Source organism: Coregonus clupeaformis, chromosome 13, assembly GCF_020615455.1.
Source record: "Coregonus clupeaformis isolate EN_2021a chromosome 13, ASM2061545v1, whole genome shotgun sequence".
NCBI lineage: Eukaryota > Metazoa > Chordata > Actinopteri > Salmoniformes > Salmonidae > Coregonus > Coregonus clupeaformis.
In genome coordinates this window covers 46378518-46399016 of record NC_059204.1, presented here as the reverse complement: position 1 = coordinate 46399016, position 20499 = coordinate 46378518, and the positions used below count along the sequence as shown (strand labels likewise).

General features: G+C 42.1%; 1 protein-coding gene across 5 annotated transcripts; it reads right to left on the bottom strand.

The window, feature by feature from the left end:
• Positions 1 to 635: 635 nt before the first annotated feature.
• Positions 636 to 19650, bottom strand: LOC121579624 (fibroblast growth factor 13). 5 transcript variants are annotated; one of them, XM_041894374.2, is made up of 7 exons: positions 19543 to 19650; positions 19026 to 19200; positions 16813 to 17002; positions 5165 to 5275; positions 4862 to 4965; positions 2616 to 2814; positions 636 to 2223 (listed from the first exon to the last, which is right to left on the bottom strand). In XM_041894374.2, the coding sequence occupies exons 4-7, from the start codon at positions 5214 to 5216 to the stop codon at positions 2081 to 2083; spliced, it is 498 nt and encodes a 165-aa protein (XP_041750308.1). In that variant the 5' UTR covers positions 5217 to 5275; positions 16813 to 17002; positions 19026 to 19200; positions 19543 to 19650; the 3' UTR covers positions 636 to 2080. The 5 variants fall into 5 exon arrangements, with proteins under 5 accessions (XP_041750308.1, XP_041750305.1, XP_041750306.1 ...); XM_041894371.2 differs by lacking the exon at positions 16813 to 17002; XM_041894372.2 differs by lacking the exon at positions 16813 to 17002 and having other exon boundaries at positions 19026 to 19147; positions 19543 to 19644.
• Positions 19651 to 20499: the final 849 nt, after the last annotated feature.

Below are 20499 nucleotides of genomic sequence, written 5' to 3'. Positions count from 1 at the left end.
GCATGTATGGCGTTGTGTGGGCGAGCGGTTTGCTGATTTCAATGTTGTGAACAGAGTGCCCCATTGTGGCGGTCGGGTTATGGTATGGGCAGGCATAAACTATGGACAATGAACACAATTGCATTTCATCGATGGCAATTTGAATGCACAGAGATACCGTGATGAGATCCTGAGGCCCATTGTCGTGCCATTCATATGCCACCATCACCTCATGTTTCAGCATGATAATGCATGGCCCCATGTCGAAAGGATCTGTACACAATTCCTGGAAGCTGAAAATCAGCCTACTCACTAGACATGTCACCCATTGAGCATGTTTGGTTTGCTCTGGATCGACGTGTACGACAGCGTGTTCCAGTTCCCACCAATATCCAGCAACTTTGCACTACCATTAAAGGGGAGTGGGACAACATTCCACAGGCCACAATAAACAGCCTGATCAACTCTATACGAAGGAGATGTGTTGCCCTGCATGAGGCAAATGGTGGTCACACCAGATACTGACTGGTTTTCTGATCCACGCCCCTACCTTTTTTTTTTAAAGGTATCTGTGACCAACTGATGCATATCTGAATTCCCAGTCATGTGAAATCCATAGATCAGGGCCTAATTAATTTATTTCAATTGATTGATTTCCTTATATGAACTGTAACTCAGTAAAATCTTAGAAATTGTTGCAGGTTGTGTTTATATTTTTGTTCAGTGTATTTGGCCTCAGGGAAGGAAAAAACTATGCAGGAGAATACATACAATCATTTTATCTGGAAGAGCCCTCAATTTCACTAATAATCCCCACTTGATTGTACATTACAAAATCAAGGATTATGTTATTATCCTTCCACATACACGCACGCACGCACACACGCACATACACGCAAGCAAGCACTTAATACACATACACGCAAACAAATGACTAAACAGATCTAAATACAATATGAAAGTACATTTATGGTTTGTTATGTCATCTAGAATGTAAAAGGAGCCTACTAATGACTGTAAAAGGGTTGATGTAAGTATTTAAACAACAAGATCTCACAAACAGAGGTCTCTAATTAGGCTTCGGATGTAATAAATGAAGATGGAAACGGACTCTTTAAACACTATAGAGAAACAGAGAGGGTCTGTCAAAACAAGTCGCTATAAACCACACATTGGTCGTGTCCGATTACCCGTAGCCTACTCATAGTCTACTTGCGTTCTAAAGAAAGTTTTATTAGTATGTGACATTTCGAAAATGTTATATGCTTTAAATGCCACGATGTCATAATCATTTCAACTTTTCATCTAGTACGAATTCGCTGCATGCTATTGAGAAAGAGAATCTTTCAGCTGTGTTTGGCAACAGCTGATAATCAGATAAGGGGAAGAATTGTACAAAAATTAATGAATGGTGGAAAACAACGCAACTGTGCATTAGATGATGCATTCTCAGTATGGGTGAGCCTAGTATGTTGATATGTGTTGCTTACTATATACATTTTTAAAAACAGTATGTTCTAAATAGTATGTAGTACGATTAGTACACAGTTTTTCAGACTTCTTTGTCTTGAGCAAAACCAGAGAAACACGTTTGAGTCTTTGGTACACAGGAACAAATGAACGCAATTGGTATCACTTGCAAGCAATGTATATGGCAGATAGTCAGACCGAGGCAGAAGGCTTGCAGATATGTACACTTTTCTTGGACTCAAACACAAAGAAATTGCTTTTTTAGGAGGCATGGAAGCAACAGATCACAGACCACATAATTACTGGCCAGTAACACTCCCTCTCAAGACCCTTGGAGAGATATACATGTGTAATACACTACATATGCTCAAGAATAATCCAAGAAAGAATATAAACTCCAGACCAGCAAAATGGTTTAGGCTTTTTGTATCGAAGTTCATAGCAAAGTTGACCCGCAGAAGCTCATGGATTTATTTAATTGATGATGTCATAGTCTGTCACAGTGGTTTCAGTACACACTAAGCTAAGTAAATGTCCTTCCTCTCCACCTGTTCAGTTTGATGAGGATCAGTTGAGTCTGCTTACTGTAAGACTGTGAGAGCCGCCCTCTGCCCGAGGCTGATCCCCACAGCTATGTGGACTGCTCGTTCTGGCTCAGCGGCTTCCCTCCTCCGTTCAGCAGGGCCGATGCACTGCGGCTCTTGGTGGGAGTACCGCTGCCAGAGCGGGAGAACTCTGTCAGATCATGGAGAGACGGTTCTCTGTACATGGCAACTGGAAGACAAAGAGGCAGAGAGGGGATCAAGTTTGGTAAAGATAAAGTCTGGTTGTCTGTATTATGCACAGTGTTGGGGAGTAGTAATTACATTTAGCTGTAGCTTGGTGGTAGTTTAGTTAAGTAAACTATATGTTTCTTAAGGGTCGTTTTAGTGTATCTTAACTTCTTCTAGTGTGAAGTAATTGGTAGCTTGGTAAACTATATTTTCAGAGTAGCTTCCCCAACACTGATTATGCAGAGGTCATGCCTTTGACAAACATTATGCTGTAAAACGCAACAATATACTAGGGTGAGTCTTTCTAACGAGACACTTAAGGGTTCCCCCAACAGACTTCAACACAGATACACAAAGACAAACACAAAGCCTCTCAGAAAAAGGACCACTCACCTTTTAGTGGTTTAGGGATGAAGTGGGCCGCTGGTTTATTCTTCTTCACGTGGTTGCCCTTCATGATGACCCCCTCTTTATTGAGGCCAAGGTACCAGGCCCTGCCCGACTGCTGCTGTCTGTAGATCATGGAGGAGTAGGTCACGTAGTAGTTCTCAAACACTGACTCCTTGAACTTACACTCTGGGGTGAAGTGTTCCTAAAGAGGGAGACAGCGAAGAGAGAAAGACAGGAGTGTAAATGTGAGACAACATAAAGAGAGAAGAAACAGAGATGGACAGACAGAGAGAAAGAAAGAAATAGCCACCTAATTTCAGCCATTTCACTATCACCTAGGTCCTAGGCTCTCCATTCATATCAAATGCCCAAAGGGGAGTAAATGAAGACAGAAGGGATGGAACAACTAACTGGACTGAAACACTGATGGAATTGGTCAAAAGCGGCACAGAAGACTGAGCTAAAAGGCAGTTCGGACCAATTCCATTTCTATGCTTGGGAACCTTTTACGTGCACAGCTTACAAGTCAGGATAAGCCAGCCACACAGTGCCCGGCAGCAAATCTACAATAAGAGATCCCCTACCACTGTTCACTTTCAGAACTGAGTTGCAAAAACCTCAGTTAACTGATGAGCTGAATTGAACTCGCTTGCCATACTGTGTGAACATGCCTAGGATGGGAATCTCTGATTTTTGGAGCCACCATGAGCCATCCATCACTCCCACAGCTTGCACAGATTGTGGATGAGAGCTGATTTTAAACTGCACAGTATGAAAACACTGATTCATTCAATTGCCAGACAAAGATCAATATTTTCATTGGCAATGATCGATACAAAACCACATTCTGGCAAGAGATATCCAGTGACACCAATGTTCATGGTGACCACACAAACACACTGTGATGTCACGAGAGGCTGTGTCCTGGAGGGACGTTACATCCCCCTGAGATGGCTGCAAACCCAGACAGCTATGGCTCCATCTGCTGGTATGGTCGGGAACTCCACCCCTCTATGGCCAATCTTCCCACGCAGCTGAAACCAATCAGGAGCTGAGGAGCTGAAGGTTTGTTGAAGGGAAGAGACACGGTCTCCAACCTGGGCTCTCTGGAGGACAAGAGTGCTGCACGTCCACTTCCATGAGGAATATAAGGATTTGGAGATACTTACCTTTGGGAAATACTCACCTTTGGATATATGCACCTGTGGAAATACGTGAGAGACATTTGGAAGGACTTTTTGCTGGGTTGGCCACTAGCTGCAACGTGGACTACAGTAAGGCTGGGGAAAAGTTATCTGAGCGAGTGAGAATTATGATTTTGGATGTGGAAGAGACATCCCTGAACTGTTAACCCTTAAAGAGCCACAAGAGAACATAATTTTGTTATATTTTCGTTAATTTCCCAAGACCTATAATAAAATCCTTGTTTTGTTTGAACCTTGTCTCCTTGCACTACTTGAGCAATCCCGCTGAAAGCTGTGTAGCCTCTCGTGACGTCACAACACCCACACACAAACGGCTAGGCTAGGCTTTAGGCAATTTAAATTTACATTTACATTTTAGTCATTTAGCAGACGCTCTTATCCAGAGCGACTTACAGTCGGGAATCGAACCCACAAGCCTGGCGTTGCAAACGCCATGCTCTATCAACTCAGTTGCTCTACCAACTGAGCTACATCCCTGCCGGCCATTCCCTCCCCTACCCTGGACGACGCTGGGCCAATTGTGCGCCGCCCCATGGGCCTCCCGGTCGCGGCCGGCTGCGACAGAGCCTGGATTCGAACCAGGATCTCTAGTGGCACAGTTTGCACTGCGATGCAGTGCCTTAGACCACTGCGCCACTCAGGAGTAAATAAACAGAATTAATCTAAATAGTGTTTGAAATTCAGTCCATGCTGTATTTTTCCATGCAGATTGCTAAATAACCTTACCAGAGCTAAAACAATAACAACTTGAGAGGATTAACATTAGCATTTCCATACTCATGTGTCTCCCCCAGAATACAAACCAGCCCTCTCAATAAGATGCCCCCCAGGTTACCAATGGGGACATAAACACACCAACAAATGGAACCAACTTGGGTTTTCAAACCAACAAATGATGCTTAAATATTATTAACATGGCAGTTAAGGTGACCTTCAATGTAATCAACTAGCTCAGTAACACAGCTAATTACTATACTGTGATATACAACCTGCGTTTAGCATGTAGGAGACCCAATGTTGTGGTGGAGAAGGAAGGAGACTCACAGAGGTATACAGGAAGCCGTCGTTGTTCATGGCCAGGTAGAGTTTGGTCTGAACCCCCTGGATGGCCACAACTCGCAGCCCAACAGGAATGAGGTTGAACACAGCTGCAATGTGGAATACAATAGAGAGAGGGTGCGTAGTATACTGTAACATTATACTCAATATGTAAATAGTGAAAATACAGCTACAGGAAACGTTGAGCAAAAAAGTCAAGGCTACATTTCTTCTTGAATTCTATATAACAATCATCTCAAATCTGAATAAATTAAAGGCAAAAACACAGTCAAATGCACATAGTCCTACCATAGCTGTTGTCCTCATCCTCGGTTCCGTCGATGGTTCCATCAGCTTGCATTTGAAGGTAGAATCCTGTGCGGCTGTACAGCCTCGTCACTATCCCCTTGAGCTGGGGCTCTGTGGAGACGACAGGGCAGAACGTGAGAACGGGGAAGAGAGGAGGGGAGGAGAGATTGGACATATGCCAAGTCTATAGTCCAACGCTACTAGTTTGCCACTGCTTCACAGTCAGTAGTAAACTATCCGGGGAACCTCAGGCATCCCATAGACATCACACTATGGCACAAACCCAGACAGTGTGATGGGTACCTGGGATAGTGGTGGCCGGCCGTGCAAGAAAAAGCTAATTCATAGATTCAAAAACAGGTGCTCTATCTGTCTGGATACGGGACAATGTAGTTTGAATTGCATTCTTGTTTAGATGATAATATCATGCACAACAGAAGCATGGCAGTGTGAAGGTGTTGCGCACTTATCCAATAATGGCACTGAATGTATTGCTGGTGTCTTAAGTGTTAGAGTGAGGTAATGAATTGATGAGTGCATGGACTTTCAGAATCACCAGAGTTTGATGGAATAAATAGTCAAATAAGGTATTTTTATGCTATAATATCAACATTTGGACAGAGGTGTCATTGCTCCAAGATCTTCACATTTAAAGTGGGATAGGATAGAAGTGGTGCTGTTTGTGTTCGTGGTGATGATCGGTGGTGTAGTGGAGGGTATACGCAGGTATACGCTGTATACCAACTTATTTTTCAGTGGGCATTGTGTATACTCACTTCTTAATCCCCACGATGCATATCAAAGTAGTGTGGTGGAGGTATACGCCATATCAATTAATAAGGTTGATGGAACAGATCAGAATGTTTAGCTTAAAATGTTGATCAACTATTATTTTTTCACATTTTAGGTGCAGAAATGTGCACACAGTGGTAGGCCTATGTGCAAATGTTCCAAAATGCAATTTGTGGATAAATACCATTCTAAAATGCACACTGCACATGTGAGCAGACATTTTGAAAGAGGGAAGATCTAAAGATGCAACAACTATCATGGGTCACTAATATGACTAGAATAATGCCTTTGGCTGCTAGACAATGAAAGAAAGTTGTAAGAAAACCAATTGAACAGGAGAACGCATATGAGTAAGTCTTTATAAAACAATTGCCTCCACGTTTCTATGGTGGGATTTTGGCTATAGGCTTCTTTGAAGCAAGGTAAGACATGCCTCATAATATGAAGTAAAACATCCAGGTTTCAAACAATTAAGGAACAGGAAATATATAACGATTCTAATGATAGGCCTAACCGTCTTCTGGTAGATGGAAAGGCTTTCCCAAAAACCTTCTCAATTAAATATTAACTAGCTACAAAGTAGCCTATGCCTACCTGGCAGAATGATATCATGATTATTTGCATCAATCCATTGGCAAAAATGTTTTGCCAACTCCATCTCATGTGCTACAGAAACACCACTAACCACTTGAATTAAAGGGTAACTACACTTAAAAATCTAAAAGTCTTAGATTGCTCCCAAACCTCAAAAGTGGTCTCCTGATGTGGTTTAAGCATTGTTATCGACTTAGAACATCCACTTTTGTTGCCTTCTATTAAAAAAGTGTGACTTTGAGACCAAAAACCTGAAGAAAATGGGAAAAAAACTAAACCTGTAAATTCTGACTCAGTTGACAGCCTACTTTTTCTGTTTCAATAGTAGGCCTACTATTATCCTACATGCACAGTACAGCTTGGGTTGGCCTGACTGTGAAAGATCAATATGGGATTTATCATTTTAGGTAATTCAGAGTGTATGTCACTGTTTCTCATTGAATTTTTCACACAGGGCACCTTTCCTTCGCCAGGCTGACTGTTTGGGAAATTATTGGCAAAATTAAAGTATACCCACTTCTCCAGGCACCACTACACCGCTGATGATGATGATGGTGATGATGACAGTTTTTGTGTTAAGTCGAAAGATCACACTCAAGAGCACACCTGGTCGCCTTATTCTCTTCCGTTTCTTAGAGCCAAAGAGTTTGACACGTGAGAACACGTTCAGCTTGCTCGGTTTCTCACAGGGTCCCCTGTCCCCTGCTTTGCAATTATCCGGACTGCTTGCGCAGCGGCAGGCATTCGCCTTCTCCCGCTCCCTCGCCTGCCTCTTCTGCCGAATGAGGGAGCTGGCGATCGCCGCGGCCATAGCCAGTTTAGCGGCTTGGTGATGACAAAACGTCCCAGGAGAAAATTCTATATCCTCCACTCACCATACAATGAATATTATCCAATGAAGTCTTAGCAGTATTGTTTTTAAGTAAACCATATAATCCATGATAGCCTTCAAGTGTGTAATAAAATCATTATAGTAGCCTACACATTTTAATTGTCAAAGCTGGAAAAGAAGATTCTGGTGCGCCTTCAGCTGTGAATCAACAGCTAGTCCCTCCAATTTATACATTCGATTTGTTGTTGATCACTGCAGCTTCTCCTGCATGCACACAATGGCTGTGATTTGTCCGCTCTCCGTGAGAAAAATGCAGTCCTCAAAATGTTTTTCAATCAATGAAACAACTCTTGTCATAGTTGTGTGTGCCATTGATGCAGCAACCACAAGCAATCCTCTCCTCCGGGTTGGAGCCAATGCCACGTACAGTATGGTTTACGGGAAAGAGAACCTGTTAGAGCCATGTGGTATAAAAATCATATATGTTATGCTGTGAGGGGATAGGGAGCGAGAGAGAGCGAGAGAGAGAGAGAGAGAGAGAGTCTTGCCTCATTTTGGTGCAGAGGTTCCCCTATTACTGTTCTCCTAGCAGCAGGATATTATGCTGGCAGCAAGATCACAGATGTCTTTTTTTCAAAATAAGAGTCCCCCTGCAAAGACATGCTAAACTTTGGGAATATATTTTTAGCATTCTAGTGCAGTACAATTGTTTTTCACAGCATTGCATAATTTGACGTACATTTATTTGTAATATTGTTTTATTTATACCAACATTTCTTTAGAAGGTTTACACCAATACTGGTATGTTGAAAGCTATTGTGTAGACTATATTTAAAGAAATACACTTTAATAAAATACAAATATATGTAGTTGGAATTGAAATTACTCAATAGAGTCTGCTAAACTTAAATTGGTCTGGGCAATGGGTTTAATACAGAGTGCTGGTGACTCCTTACTCCACCCACTCCATTCACTGCAATGCAATACATTGTATATGAATTACATTTTGGTTTATAGAGAAAAAATATGATATGTGCCGAAGTAAAAGTGGGGTTAAGAATACTCAGTAGGGTCTGTAGAATCTATATATGGTGTCATTTCATGGGGGACTGTGGTCTAAATACCCAGCAGCACATTTGTCTAGTTTTCAAAAACAATAACAGAGGCAAGATCATTTTACAATTTATATTATGATGATTATCTATCAAGGTCAGCAAAGGCATTTTCTGAGTTTACATGAGATAATCAACAATGACAGTTGAAAGATCAAAAATTCTGAGAAGCACTGCAATTTATTTAATAAAATGTGTCAGTTAATTCACGGTCTAACACATTCATTCATTTCAGTCCCCAATTTCATGAACTGTTTCAGCTAAAAATGCATGATTCGTTTCAATCACTCATTGAATAAAGTCATTAAATTAGTGATGGGCACCGATACGGAAAATCTATATCGACATCAGTTTTCGATTCGATATTGATATATCGGTTTGTAGAATAATACATTGCAACTGTGTTGAATGTTCACTTTTCTGTGAAGTCCAGACAACTGCTTGCGGATTTCCCATTGGGCCAGGTTTGTTATGGTGGCATAAACCTACCTCACCAGTTTTAAATACAATCGGAAGCCCATCCACTGTTGATGTCTTCATGGCTGAATGAAAATGATGTTGAAACTGGTGGGGTTTTATTTTGAAGGTTTCCTCATTACCATATGAAAGTGACGTCATAATTTGTGCTGCTGGCAGAATACTAGTGGGGCCATTACTCCTTTCACCTCCCTAACTCTGCGGTATGAATTGCGCAATAGGAAGGAGTCTTGTCCCAATTCATTAGGAGAAACAGGTAACTGAATATCAGCATCTGACAGGCAAGGCATGAGACGCTGATCCAAAAACAATTCAAGAAAACGTTGCATCATATAAATCCAGGGATATATATATAGATAGCACTGATGTCGCATATGTCCTCATCGCAAAAATAATCAGGAGAGGGAGGTGTACCCAGATGAGTGTTTTCTGCTAAGACTAACTTGTTTGCGGCAGATCATGCCTCATTCAGCTCCCTGTAGCCTCTCCAAAAGGGATGTGGACATGTGAGGTGAATCTGCATAACATACTTTCCAAAAGGTTCATTAAATTGGTGCTTTCCGAAGCGTCGAGAACATAAGCTGAAATGTCGTCGGATTCAAGAAAGACTATGGTGTGGGACTTCATCTTGAGGTAACATCTGTCTAACGTCAAAGCCAATGCCACTCAGGTTACAACCGCATCAGTCATCAGATTGAAATGCATTTCAGTTTAGTCTAGCGCCATATATCCTTTCATGATGATGAAAGTTAGAGGATCAATGAGTGGCGCCTCCTAGTTTTATTTGGATGAATAATTAAAAATAACCAATAATATTATTCGATTGAGATTTAATTAGATTTTATGTGAAATAAAATGTCCACGTAGGCAAGTATAACTTTCCCCTACTATAACTTTCTTTGTATTTGGATGAATTATTTCCATAAAATTATTTCCATAAAATGTGATTATCTGTTTACTTTCCTCTGGTGCCCTCTCTCTAAGGCCCTTTACACAGATCATTTCTTCAATTGCGTCACATGCAGTTCATAGAGAATCACTCACACTTAGAATGACCTAATTCTTGCCTTCTCCTATCAACAGTAAAATAACAACCTCACCCATAACAACAACAACAGTTAAACTGTGAAAAGATACATTTTTTAACATAAAATATCGCAGGAAAGCAACAAAATGTAACTTCAGCACCTTGGGCAGGGAGCGTTATTTATAACTTCAGCACCTTGGACAGTGAGTGTCACTTATGACTTCAGTTCTTTGAACAGGGAGCTTCACTTAACTTTAGCACCTTGAACAGTAATAATATAATAATATGCCATTTAGCAGACTACTTACAGTCATGCGTGCATACATTTTTATTTTTTTGTGTATGGGTGGTCCCGTGGATCGAACCCACTACCCTGGCGTTACAAGCGCCGTGCTCTACCAGTTGAGCTACAGAGAACCACAACAGCGCAAACGTACAGTACTATTTCTATGAAAAACATATTAAATTATATTTGACAGGGAATTTCACTACATTAGCACCATGAACAAAAACATCACAATATCAGCACCATGGACAGGGACGGTTACCTCTAAGATCAGCACCGTGGACAGGGACCGTTACCTCTGAGCTCAGCTCCATGGACAGCGACCGTTACCTCTGAGCTCAGCACCATGGACAGGGACCCCTACTCTAAGATCAGCACCATGGACAGGGACCGTTACCTCTGAGCTCAGCACCATGGACAGGGACCGTTACCTCTGAGCTCAGCACCATGGACAGGGACCGTTACCTCTGAGCTCAGCACCATGGACAGGGACCGTTACCTCTAAGATCAGCACCATGGACAGCACTCACACTCACAACAGTCACTCCAGGAGAGGAAAAACTACTTCATTTTACATTTTAGTCATTTAGCAGACGCTCTTATCCAGAGCGACTTACAGTTAGTCACATTATGCATTATTGCCCCACAGTGGCAAGAAGTGACATCCCAAAAAACACAAACTATACAACAGTCACGAAAACGATGCACACGCTTCATGCAGGTGTAGATGTGTCAAACTACGGTATGCGAACAGGAGCATTAGGCTATGTAGACTCAGTACAAAAAGGTGCTATATAGAACCTAAAATGGTTCTTCGGCTGTCCCCATAGGAGAACCCTTTGAAGAACACATTTTGGTTCCAGGTAAAACCCTTTTGGTTCCACATATAACCTTTTTGGGTTCCATGAAGTACCCTTTCCACAGAGGGTCTACATGGAACCCAAAAGGGTTCTCCCATGGGGAAAGCCGAAGAACCCTTTTGGAACCCTTTTTGCTAAGAGTGTAGGCTAGGCCTAATATTTGATTGAATTGAATGGGAAAAGCATTATACTTTTTTGTTAAATCGGAGCCTCCTCCCATCAAAAACTCATTATTTTCTATTTTAGTTAAAAAACACAAAAGGTTAGTCTATATTTTAATAATAAAACGTATTTAAATGAGCGTACCTGATGCTGATCTCCGGAGAGGGAAAGTCATGCTTCACTTCGCGGAGCCAAGGAAGAGTCCTTTGTTAACGTTTCAACACTTCCCGGATATGCACAGTGAAAGGGGACAGGCCTTTCCGAAGTTTAAACCGACAAATTCTCAAAGGCATTCCATCCATTAAATATGTGCACGTGGTTGTGATAGGAGATCATTATAGAGCATTAGTGGAAGGCCATTATTATGACTTTCGAAATGCTCATTAATGATTTATCGAAAGGTTTCGCTGATCGGGCAAAAACTTGCAATACTGGGCCACTGTAGCCTACGCTGATGTGCAGAAAGGTAAGGGAACGCCTTTACAAACATAAAATTGCATATAATGGCTTAGAAGTCTATCCTTTGTTATGGCAAATGTTCATTTTATTCACCCTGGCATTACATTTACTGTAAATGGTGAATGTTATGGACTGTGACATTGACGTCTTCATGGCTGAATTGATCTAAACATCAAATGGATCGCAGGTATCCATTACATAGCCTACAACTCTCCCACAACAGGCGAGGAAAGAAAGGGGAAACCAAGCAATCCACCACCCTTAAAGATGGATTCTGCAGTAGGCGGAAACAGTGTCACTGTCCGCCACACAGCAGTTGTTATCTTTTTTGTTTTGTTGATGAAGCAGAGGTGGGGAGCGCTGGGGATCGTTGAGCATCATGGCAAAAAAAATGTGCAGTACATATGCTTCTGTTCTATCGCGCATGTTCATTGTTTGCAGTAACTTCTTTGTTGTTGTAATATCGCAAACGAATGTGGCAGTTTCACCATTAAGGATTCCAGCTTTAAAGATTTGACTAGCAACTAATTTAATCTAGAAGTAATAAGGAAGTCTTATTAGGCCGACAGCTCTGGACAATGATATTAACATGCTCGTTCTTCCTGTTAAGACCCAGATGGTCGTCATCGTGGTGAATAATAGACGGTTTTGCATTAGAGAAATTATCAAACGAAAAGGAGCTTTCAAGAATTAAAATTAGTCATAATGTGCAGGGAGTAGGCTATATAATATATAAACTACAATCTGTAAGATGTAGTCATATTATGACCCTGTCTATCATTAGGTAACTCTATTATATAGTCTAACTGACCACAAACATAAACATTTCCACAGTCATTGGGGAAAACTTCAAGGTAGACACAATAGCCAGCTTCCAGAAACCATTTCCCATCATCTCTATCATTAAACCATGGTTTAACTTCATCTCAGGGCAGGGGCATTCTTTTACAATCCAATTATTTAGTCTACAGATTGTATTTGCAAGTTAGGCTATAAGGACACCAGAATACCAGGTATGCCCTCTTATGTGCAGTATTATAAACTGGTGGTAACTTCTCTCTGTTGAGTTGTCACTCTTTACACCTGAACATTCTCCACTAGATGGAGCCAAATATAAGTAAAATAGGAGTGAGTGAGGCTCCAGGAGCCGTATTCGTAAAGTGTCTCAGAGTATGAGTACTGATCTAGGACCAGTTTTGCCTTTTTGATGAAGATTATATGGACAGGGGGAATCTGATCCTAGAAGAGCACTACTACTCTGAGACGCTTTATGTACAAGGGACCAGAGCTCTGCACAACTACATAAAATGTGGTCCGAGACATCATCACCTACTACTTCTCCCATAAAGGAAAAAAACAATCAAGGTTTACTGTGGTGCATCCAAGCACCATTGACACACATTGAACATGTAGAAGAGAGACACAGTTTGACTCAATTGTGAATGCAGGCTGGGGGTAGGGGGTTCCACTGCCGTGAAAAAGCACATCATAATTCTGGTGAATGACATCAACATGCCATTCAAAGGACAACTGAATTCAAGCAAAACCCAAAGACATTGGACGAAGACTTTTTCTTCAACGAGTCGGACGCGAAGGATATTCTACAGACACCCGGCAAGGCCCAGATCCCCGTCATTCGCCTGAGGAAGAGACGGAGATATCGTGGACGTAGGTCGGGGTGCCTTGTAAGGATCCGACGGCGAGCGAGTAAACTGCCTCTCCCATCAATACTATTAGCCAACGTTCAATCTTTTGAGAATAAAATTGACGATTTAAGATTACGGTTATCCTACCAACGGGACATTAAAAACTGTAATATCTTATGTTTCACGGAGTCGTGGCTGAACGACAACAATGATACCATTCAGCTAGCAGGCTACACGCTACATCGGCAGGACAGAACGGCTGGCTCCGGTAAGACAAAGGGTGGCGGTCTCTGTATATTTGTAAACAACAGCTGGTGTACAAAATCAAATACTAAGGAAGTCTCGAGGTTTTGCTCGCCTGAGGTAGAGTATCTTATGATAAGCTGTAGACCACACTATTTACCAAGAGAGTTTTCAGCTATATTTTTCATAGCTGTCTATTTACCACCACAAACCAATGCTGGCATTAAGATTGCACTGAATGAGTTGTACAAGGCCATTAATCAACAGGAAAACGCTCATCCAGATGCAGCGCTCCTAGTGGCCGGGGACTTTAATGCAGGGAAACTTAAATCCGTTCTACCTAATTTCTACCAGCATGTCAAATGTGCAACCAGAGGGAAAAAAACTCTAGACCACCTTTACTCCACACACAGAGACGCATACAAAGCTCTCCCTCGCCCTCCATTTGGCAAATCTGACCATAACTCTATCCTCCTGATTCCTGCTTATAAGCAAAAACTGAAGCAGGAAGCACCAGTGATTCGGTTAATAAAAAAGTGGTCAGATGACGCAGATGCCAAGCTACAGGACTGTTTTGCTAGCACAGACTGGAACATGTTCCGGGATTCTTCAGACAGCATTGAGGAGTACACCACATCAGTCACTGGCTTCATCAATAAGTGCATCGATGATGTCGTCCCCACAGTGACCGTACGTACATACCCCAACCAGAAGCCATGGATTACAGGCAACATCCGCACTGAGCTAAAGGGTAGAGCTGCCGCTTTCAAGGAACGGGACTCTAACCCGGAAGCTTATAAGAAATCCCGCTATGACCTCCGACGAACCATCAAACAGGCAAAGAGTCAATACAGGTCTAAGATTGAATCATACTACACTGGCTCTGACGCTCGCCGGATGTGGCAGGGCTTGAAAACTATTACAGACTACAAAGAGAAGCACAGCCGCGAGCTGCCCAGTGACACAAGCCTACCAGACGAGCTAAACCACTTCTATGCTCGCTTCGAGGCAAGCAACACTGAAGCATGCATGAGAGCACCAGCTGTTCCGGACGACTATGTGATCACGCTCTCCGTAGCCGATGTGAGTAAGACTTTTAAGCAAGTCAACATTCACAAGGCCGCTGGGCCAGACGGATTACCAGGGCGTGTACTCCGAGCATGTGCTGACCAACTGGCAAGTGTCTTCACTGACATTTTCAACATGTCCCTGACCGAGTCTGTAATACCAACATGTTTCAAGCAGACCACCATAGTCCCCGTGCCCAAGAACTCTAAGATAACCTGCCTAAATGACTACCGACCCGTGGCACTGACGTCTGTAGCCATGAAGTGCTTTGAAAGACTGGTCATGGCTCACATCAACAGCATAATCCCAGAAACCCTAGACCCACTCCAATTTGCATACCGCCCCAACAGATCCACAGATGATGCAATCTCTATCGCACTCCACACTGCCCTTTCCCACCTGGACAAGAGGAACACCTACGTGAGAATGCTATTCATTGACTACAGCTCAGCATTCAACACCATAGTGCCCTCTAAGCTCATCACTAAGCTAAGGATCCTGGGACTAAACACCTCCCTCTGCAACTGGATCCTGGACTTCCTGACGGGCCGCCCCCAGGTGGTAAGGGTAGGTAACAACACATCTGCCACACTGATCCTCAACACGGGGGGCCCCTCAGGGGTGCGTGCTCAGTCCCCTCCTGTACTCTCTGTTCACCCATGACTGCATGGCCAGGCACGACTCCAACACCATCATTAAGTTTGCCGACGACACAACAGTGGTAGGCCTGATCACCGACAACGATGAGACAGCCTATAGGGGAGGAGGTCAGAGATCTGGCCGTGTGGTGCCAGGACAACAACCTCTCCCTCAACGTGACCAAGACAAAGGAGATGATTGTGGACTACAGGAAAAAAAAGAGGACTGAGCACGCCCCCATTCTCATCGACGGGGCTGTAGTGGAACAGGTTGAGAGCTTCAAGTTCCTTGGTGTCCACATCACCAACGAACTATCATGGTCCAAGCACACCAAGACAGTCGTGAAGAGGGCACGACAAAGCCTATTCCCCCTCAGGAGACTAAAAAGATTTGGCATGGGTCCTCAGATCCTCAAAAAATTCTACAGCTGCACCATCGAGAGCATCCTGACTGGTTGCATCACCGCCTGGTATGGCAACTGCTTGGCCTCTGACCGCAAGGCACTACAGAGGGTAGTGCGTACGGCCCAGTACATCACTGGGGCAAAGCTCCCTGCCATCCAAGACCTCTATACCAGGCGGTGTCAGAGGAAGGCCCTCAAAATTGTCAAAGACTCCAGCCACCCTAGTCATAGACTGTTCTCTCTGCTACCGCACGGCAAGCGGTACCGGAGTGCCAAGTCTAGGTCCAAAAGACTTCTCAACAGCTTCTACCCACAAGCCATAAGACTCCTGAACAGCTAATCATGGCTACCCGGACTATTTGCACTGCCCCCCACCCCATCCTTTTTACGCTGCTGCTACTCTGTTAAGTATTTATGCATAGTCACTTTAACTCTACCCACATGTACATATTACCTCAACTACCTCAACTAGCCGGTGCCCCCCGCACATTGACTCTGCACCGTTACCCCCCTGTATATATAGCCTCCCTACTGTCACTTTATTTTACTTCTGCTCTTTGTTTTTCTCAACACTTTTTTTTTTTTGTTGTTGTTTTATTCTTACTTTTTTGTTTAAAATAAACGCACTGTTGGTTAAGGGCTGTAAGTAAGCATTTCACTGTAATGTCTGCACTTGTTGTATTCGGCGCATGTGACCAATAAAATTTGATTTGATTTGATTTGATTTGACCTATATCAAAAAGCCAAAACCGGTGCAAACATTACATTTTCATGGAAAACCTTCAGGAGAGATTTCTCTTCCCATTCTGATGGCTTGCTTCAATCGACAGCAGAAGACTATTATTATTATGGCAGGGGGACTCAATAATCACCACATCCACAGATTGGCTAGAATCCTGCCGTAACATAACATCATCCAGGGTACTTAAGGCGCCATCTTGCACTGTGGTTATAATATATCCTACCACAAAATCTGTTAGATTGTGCATCACCAATACACATACTGTAAACACACAGTAAGAAATGGACACAAATAACCCTCTCTCACCAGAGACAGCAGAATATCCTGCAAGATAAAGCAAGAACACCAATATCCATTATCTTTTGCCTGAGCATCTTTCTTCTGGAGGGAATGCACACCATTTGGCCTGGAACATTGGGACAAGGCACTGCCAGTACTCGGGAGGAGTGAGTGTGCTGCCAAGACACATGTCGATGGGCTCCTGTCATGTGAAAGCCTGTGGTGAAGGAGATTGGACAGAGGGTTTTTGGTGTAAATGCTGGGTGGGGTTGGGTGGCCCAAAATGGAATTTAAATGTCCTCAATAAAAGCCTTTTTGATACCTCTACTTTTTCCATACAACATTTGCTTTGTCTTTTGGATAAATGATCAGTTGGCATAAATGAATACGATGAAACTGTATCAATCAGAATGAAATAAATATGCATGTAGTTAAATTACATTATCTCCAGCTTCCTACACTTTAATACTGATGATAAGCTGTCAGGATAGATATGTTAGTGTCCACACATGATCAGTGGGCGGTGGGAGACAGCAGTCTTGCAGCCCTAGGGTCTGCTGTGGCTATGGGCAGAGATAGACCTCCATCTGCCGAATAACAATCTACAATAAGGTGGTTTACACTGTCACAGTTAACTTAGGACAAAAAACAGTCACTTTGGTTCATGTCTAAAGCATAGAACAGGGCTTTAAAGCAACAATTCATGTGGAACAAAAATATAAAAACATTTGTTTATACAAATGCCTGATACAGAACACAAAACACCCCTTTGACAGTCTGTCTGGAAAGTCCAATATAGATGTTGAACTGAAACATTACCAAAGATCCCCACCTTTACTTTCCTCTAAGGAAAAGGCAATTGAAAGTTCCATCATTTCAACTTATAAATCCTTATGTTATCAACCGTTCTGTTGCTTTATCTGCACTTTATTTAACCTCCCTAATTCACATGATTTAATCAACTTTTAATTACTTTGTGTCTACAGTCTACACTAACATTTCAAGATCCTTTGGGGTCCTTAGAAATTGGCTAAATGACATATAACCTTCTACCAGAGAGAAAGAGAGAGAGAGAGAGAGAGAGAGAGAGAGAGAGAGAGAGAGAGATGTTTTGATTTACCCTTACTCTGAGTAGCTACAATTACCTGGAGTCTCTGAGGTGCCCGCCTAGGCTACTATTTAGTAATTCTAGTCATGTGAATGCTATGAATGAACCATTGTTTTTCTAATGTATGAATATTATGTTATTATGAGAGCTCATGGTCTAAACCCTGTTAGGTCTACTCCCTGTAGAGGTCTACTCAATGAATTATATATACACTAGATGACTGCTAGGGGGCGCTGTGTTGAAGCAACCGTGCCTCCATCTTGGCACTCCCCCACGTCGTAAAAATATTTTGGAAGCTAATAGAAATGCGTTTATTAATGTCTACATTCGTTTTTGCCACCTTTATTCTATTACAGACAACTTAATGCATACTTTAAAATTATATTATGTGAGCTAAACTTAAAAATACAACAACAAAAAAATATATACACAAATATATTCCTTATAGTATATTTTTTAGAGATTACAAATTTTACTGTCCCCACTACAACAAAAAATACTTAAATACATGAACTGGGGAGTGCCAACATGGCCGACCGGTGACTTCAAAGCCTCTCCATGGCCAATACATAGAATCAGCAACCCAGGGTTTATATACATAATTTGGTCTACTCTCTGTAGTGAAAGCAGTGAGAGCTCGCGGTCTAATCCCTCTTTTGTCTCCATGGCAATACTATTTTCCCAGCTTCCATTGCGGCGTTTCCCGCGGAGATTCTGTTCATGACATAAATGTTTGTCCAGAATGCGCACCTCGCAGTGAACCACCATAACCTCTCCATTACGCACTACAGTGGCCATAACAGACTGGGTGTCTGTCTCTCGTTTCTCGCCTCTATGATCATATTCTCAATACTGCTAAAAATCCATGCACACTGCATATTCTGCTTAACCTACACTATTTTATTTTTATCCAGTCGTTTCCCCTTATTATTTGCATATCGTATCGACTGTGTCTAGGTAGCCTTGATAATTGTCAAACCCGTTGTGATATTATATTGATGAGGTGCACTGAATTCGTTTAGTTAAAAGATAATCAACTGACATTATGTTAAACCCCGACATTCCAGTGAAAGTGACATAGAGCACTCCTAAAGGCTATACATTCTGTCATTTAGGTAGGCTGATCACTCACCTCTGGTTGCATGTTCCTTTTCCTCTTTTGCCACTTGTTTTGCCGTTTTCGCACTCATAGAGCCGTCTTCGTAAATCGCACAATGAAACTTCAACCAGCAGAACAATGCCACACTGGTTCTCCTTCGAATTACAAGAATCAGTACAGATTTTTTTTTAAATCATCAGCTGGGGCTCTGTGGAACAAAAACACAAAGGATAAGCTACTTTACCGTAGGCTACTGGTCGTTTAGCCAGGGAGTCTGCTGACTTGATTTATTGAGAGTGGTAATATGTAAAACACAATTTACCATGTGAATTCAGTGTCCAATAAAACATGTCATCTTAACAAGATATTTTCAGCATTGTTGTGAGCCACATAAAACAGTTCCATACCCAGACCACTCCGCCACGTTTTTGCAAACAAAGCAAAACTGCCATAACAGAGACATACACACATTGATATACATTATAATAATTTGAACGTGTGAAATTGATGGCAGGTGATACAAAATTGCAAGTGAACGGAGGTATCTTACCAAGATTGAGGAACCTCCCTCCTAGTCCGACCACAAGAACAGACAACACTGCTGCCACACAACCACACAGGTCCGCGCCTGCGAGTCTCTGGAAGAACACTATGGGGGACTCAATATTCCAAGGAGCCAACTTCACAGTGCAAGTGTCAAGTTGTTTTAAGAGGTTTCATTGAACCAAACAGTCAAAATGAATAAAGCTACATTTAAATAATCTGAAATGCATTAAATGACTCCCTGTATTTGTATTATTACTACCAATGCATGCAGTAGCCTCTTCCGAATAGGAATTCATTAACGCATGACAGCCTAATCATCACATCATCGTCATCATCGTGATCAGAATCATCATTGTCATCATCATCATCTGTCATACTTCTTCTTCTTAGGTTGTTGTGACTATGACGACTATGAATGCTTATATAATCAAAAGTAATTAGTGGTAGGCCTACGTAGAACATTTTATTCTCCTAGTCTTGGCTTTCTTTCCTGTCATGATCATTATGACTTTCTGAGGTCCATTTTGTTCTTATACTAACGAACTAATCAAGACTGACTGGCTCAAAACTAAAGCCTACAATATTTAGGGCAGAGTAGATTGATGGAGGTTTTTAAATCTGTTATAAATCTATGCTGGCGTGCTGTTGACAACCAGCTGCTTCTGGACAATTTACTTTTTTTTAGGAGATCTGAGTTATTTTATTGTGTTTTTTTGACAGGACAGATGTAAGTACAGATAGGGAGACAGATATAGAGAGGGTTACATAAAGTGGTTAAGGGCACAGACAGTCTGCGGAGGAGGCATATGTGATCCAGAGTCGGGACCTTAGACCACCAGACTTCAGCACATTGATACAATTTCTCTATTAGATTATTGTATATAAATTCCTGTAGTATAGAATCCAAAATCTGATTGGATTTTTCTATTGGATTCTAATCGTATTCTAATTTGGATCCTTG

Bases quoted from the DNA above. Each gene is read 5' to 3' on its own strand.
- LOC121579624 (XM_041894370.2), bottom strand. From the start codon at position 7,361: ATGGCCGCGGCGATCGCCAGCTCCCTCATTCGGCAGAAGAGGCAGGCG. The intron at 5,276-7,156 runs GTGTGCTCTTGA...TCGTCTCCACAG, and splicing joins GAAGAGAATAAGGCGACCAG to AGCCCCAGCTCAAGGGGATA. The intron at 4,966-5,164 runs GTAGGACTATGT...TCCACATTGCAG, and splicing joins GGATGAGGACAACAGCTATG to CTGTGTTCAACCTCATTCCT.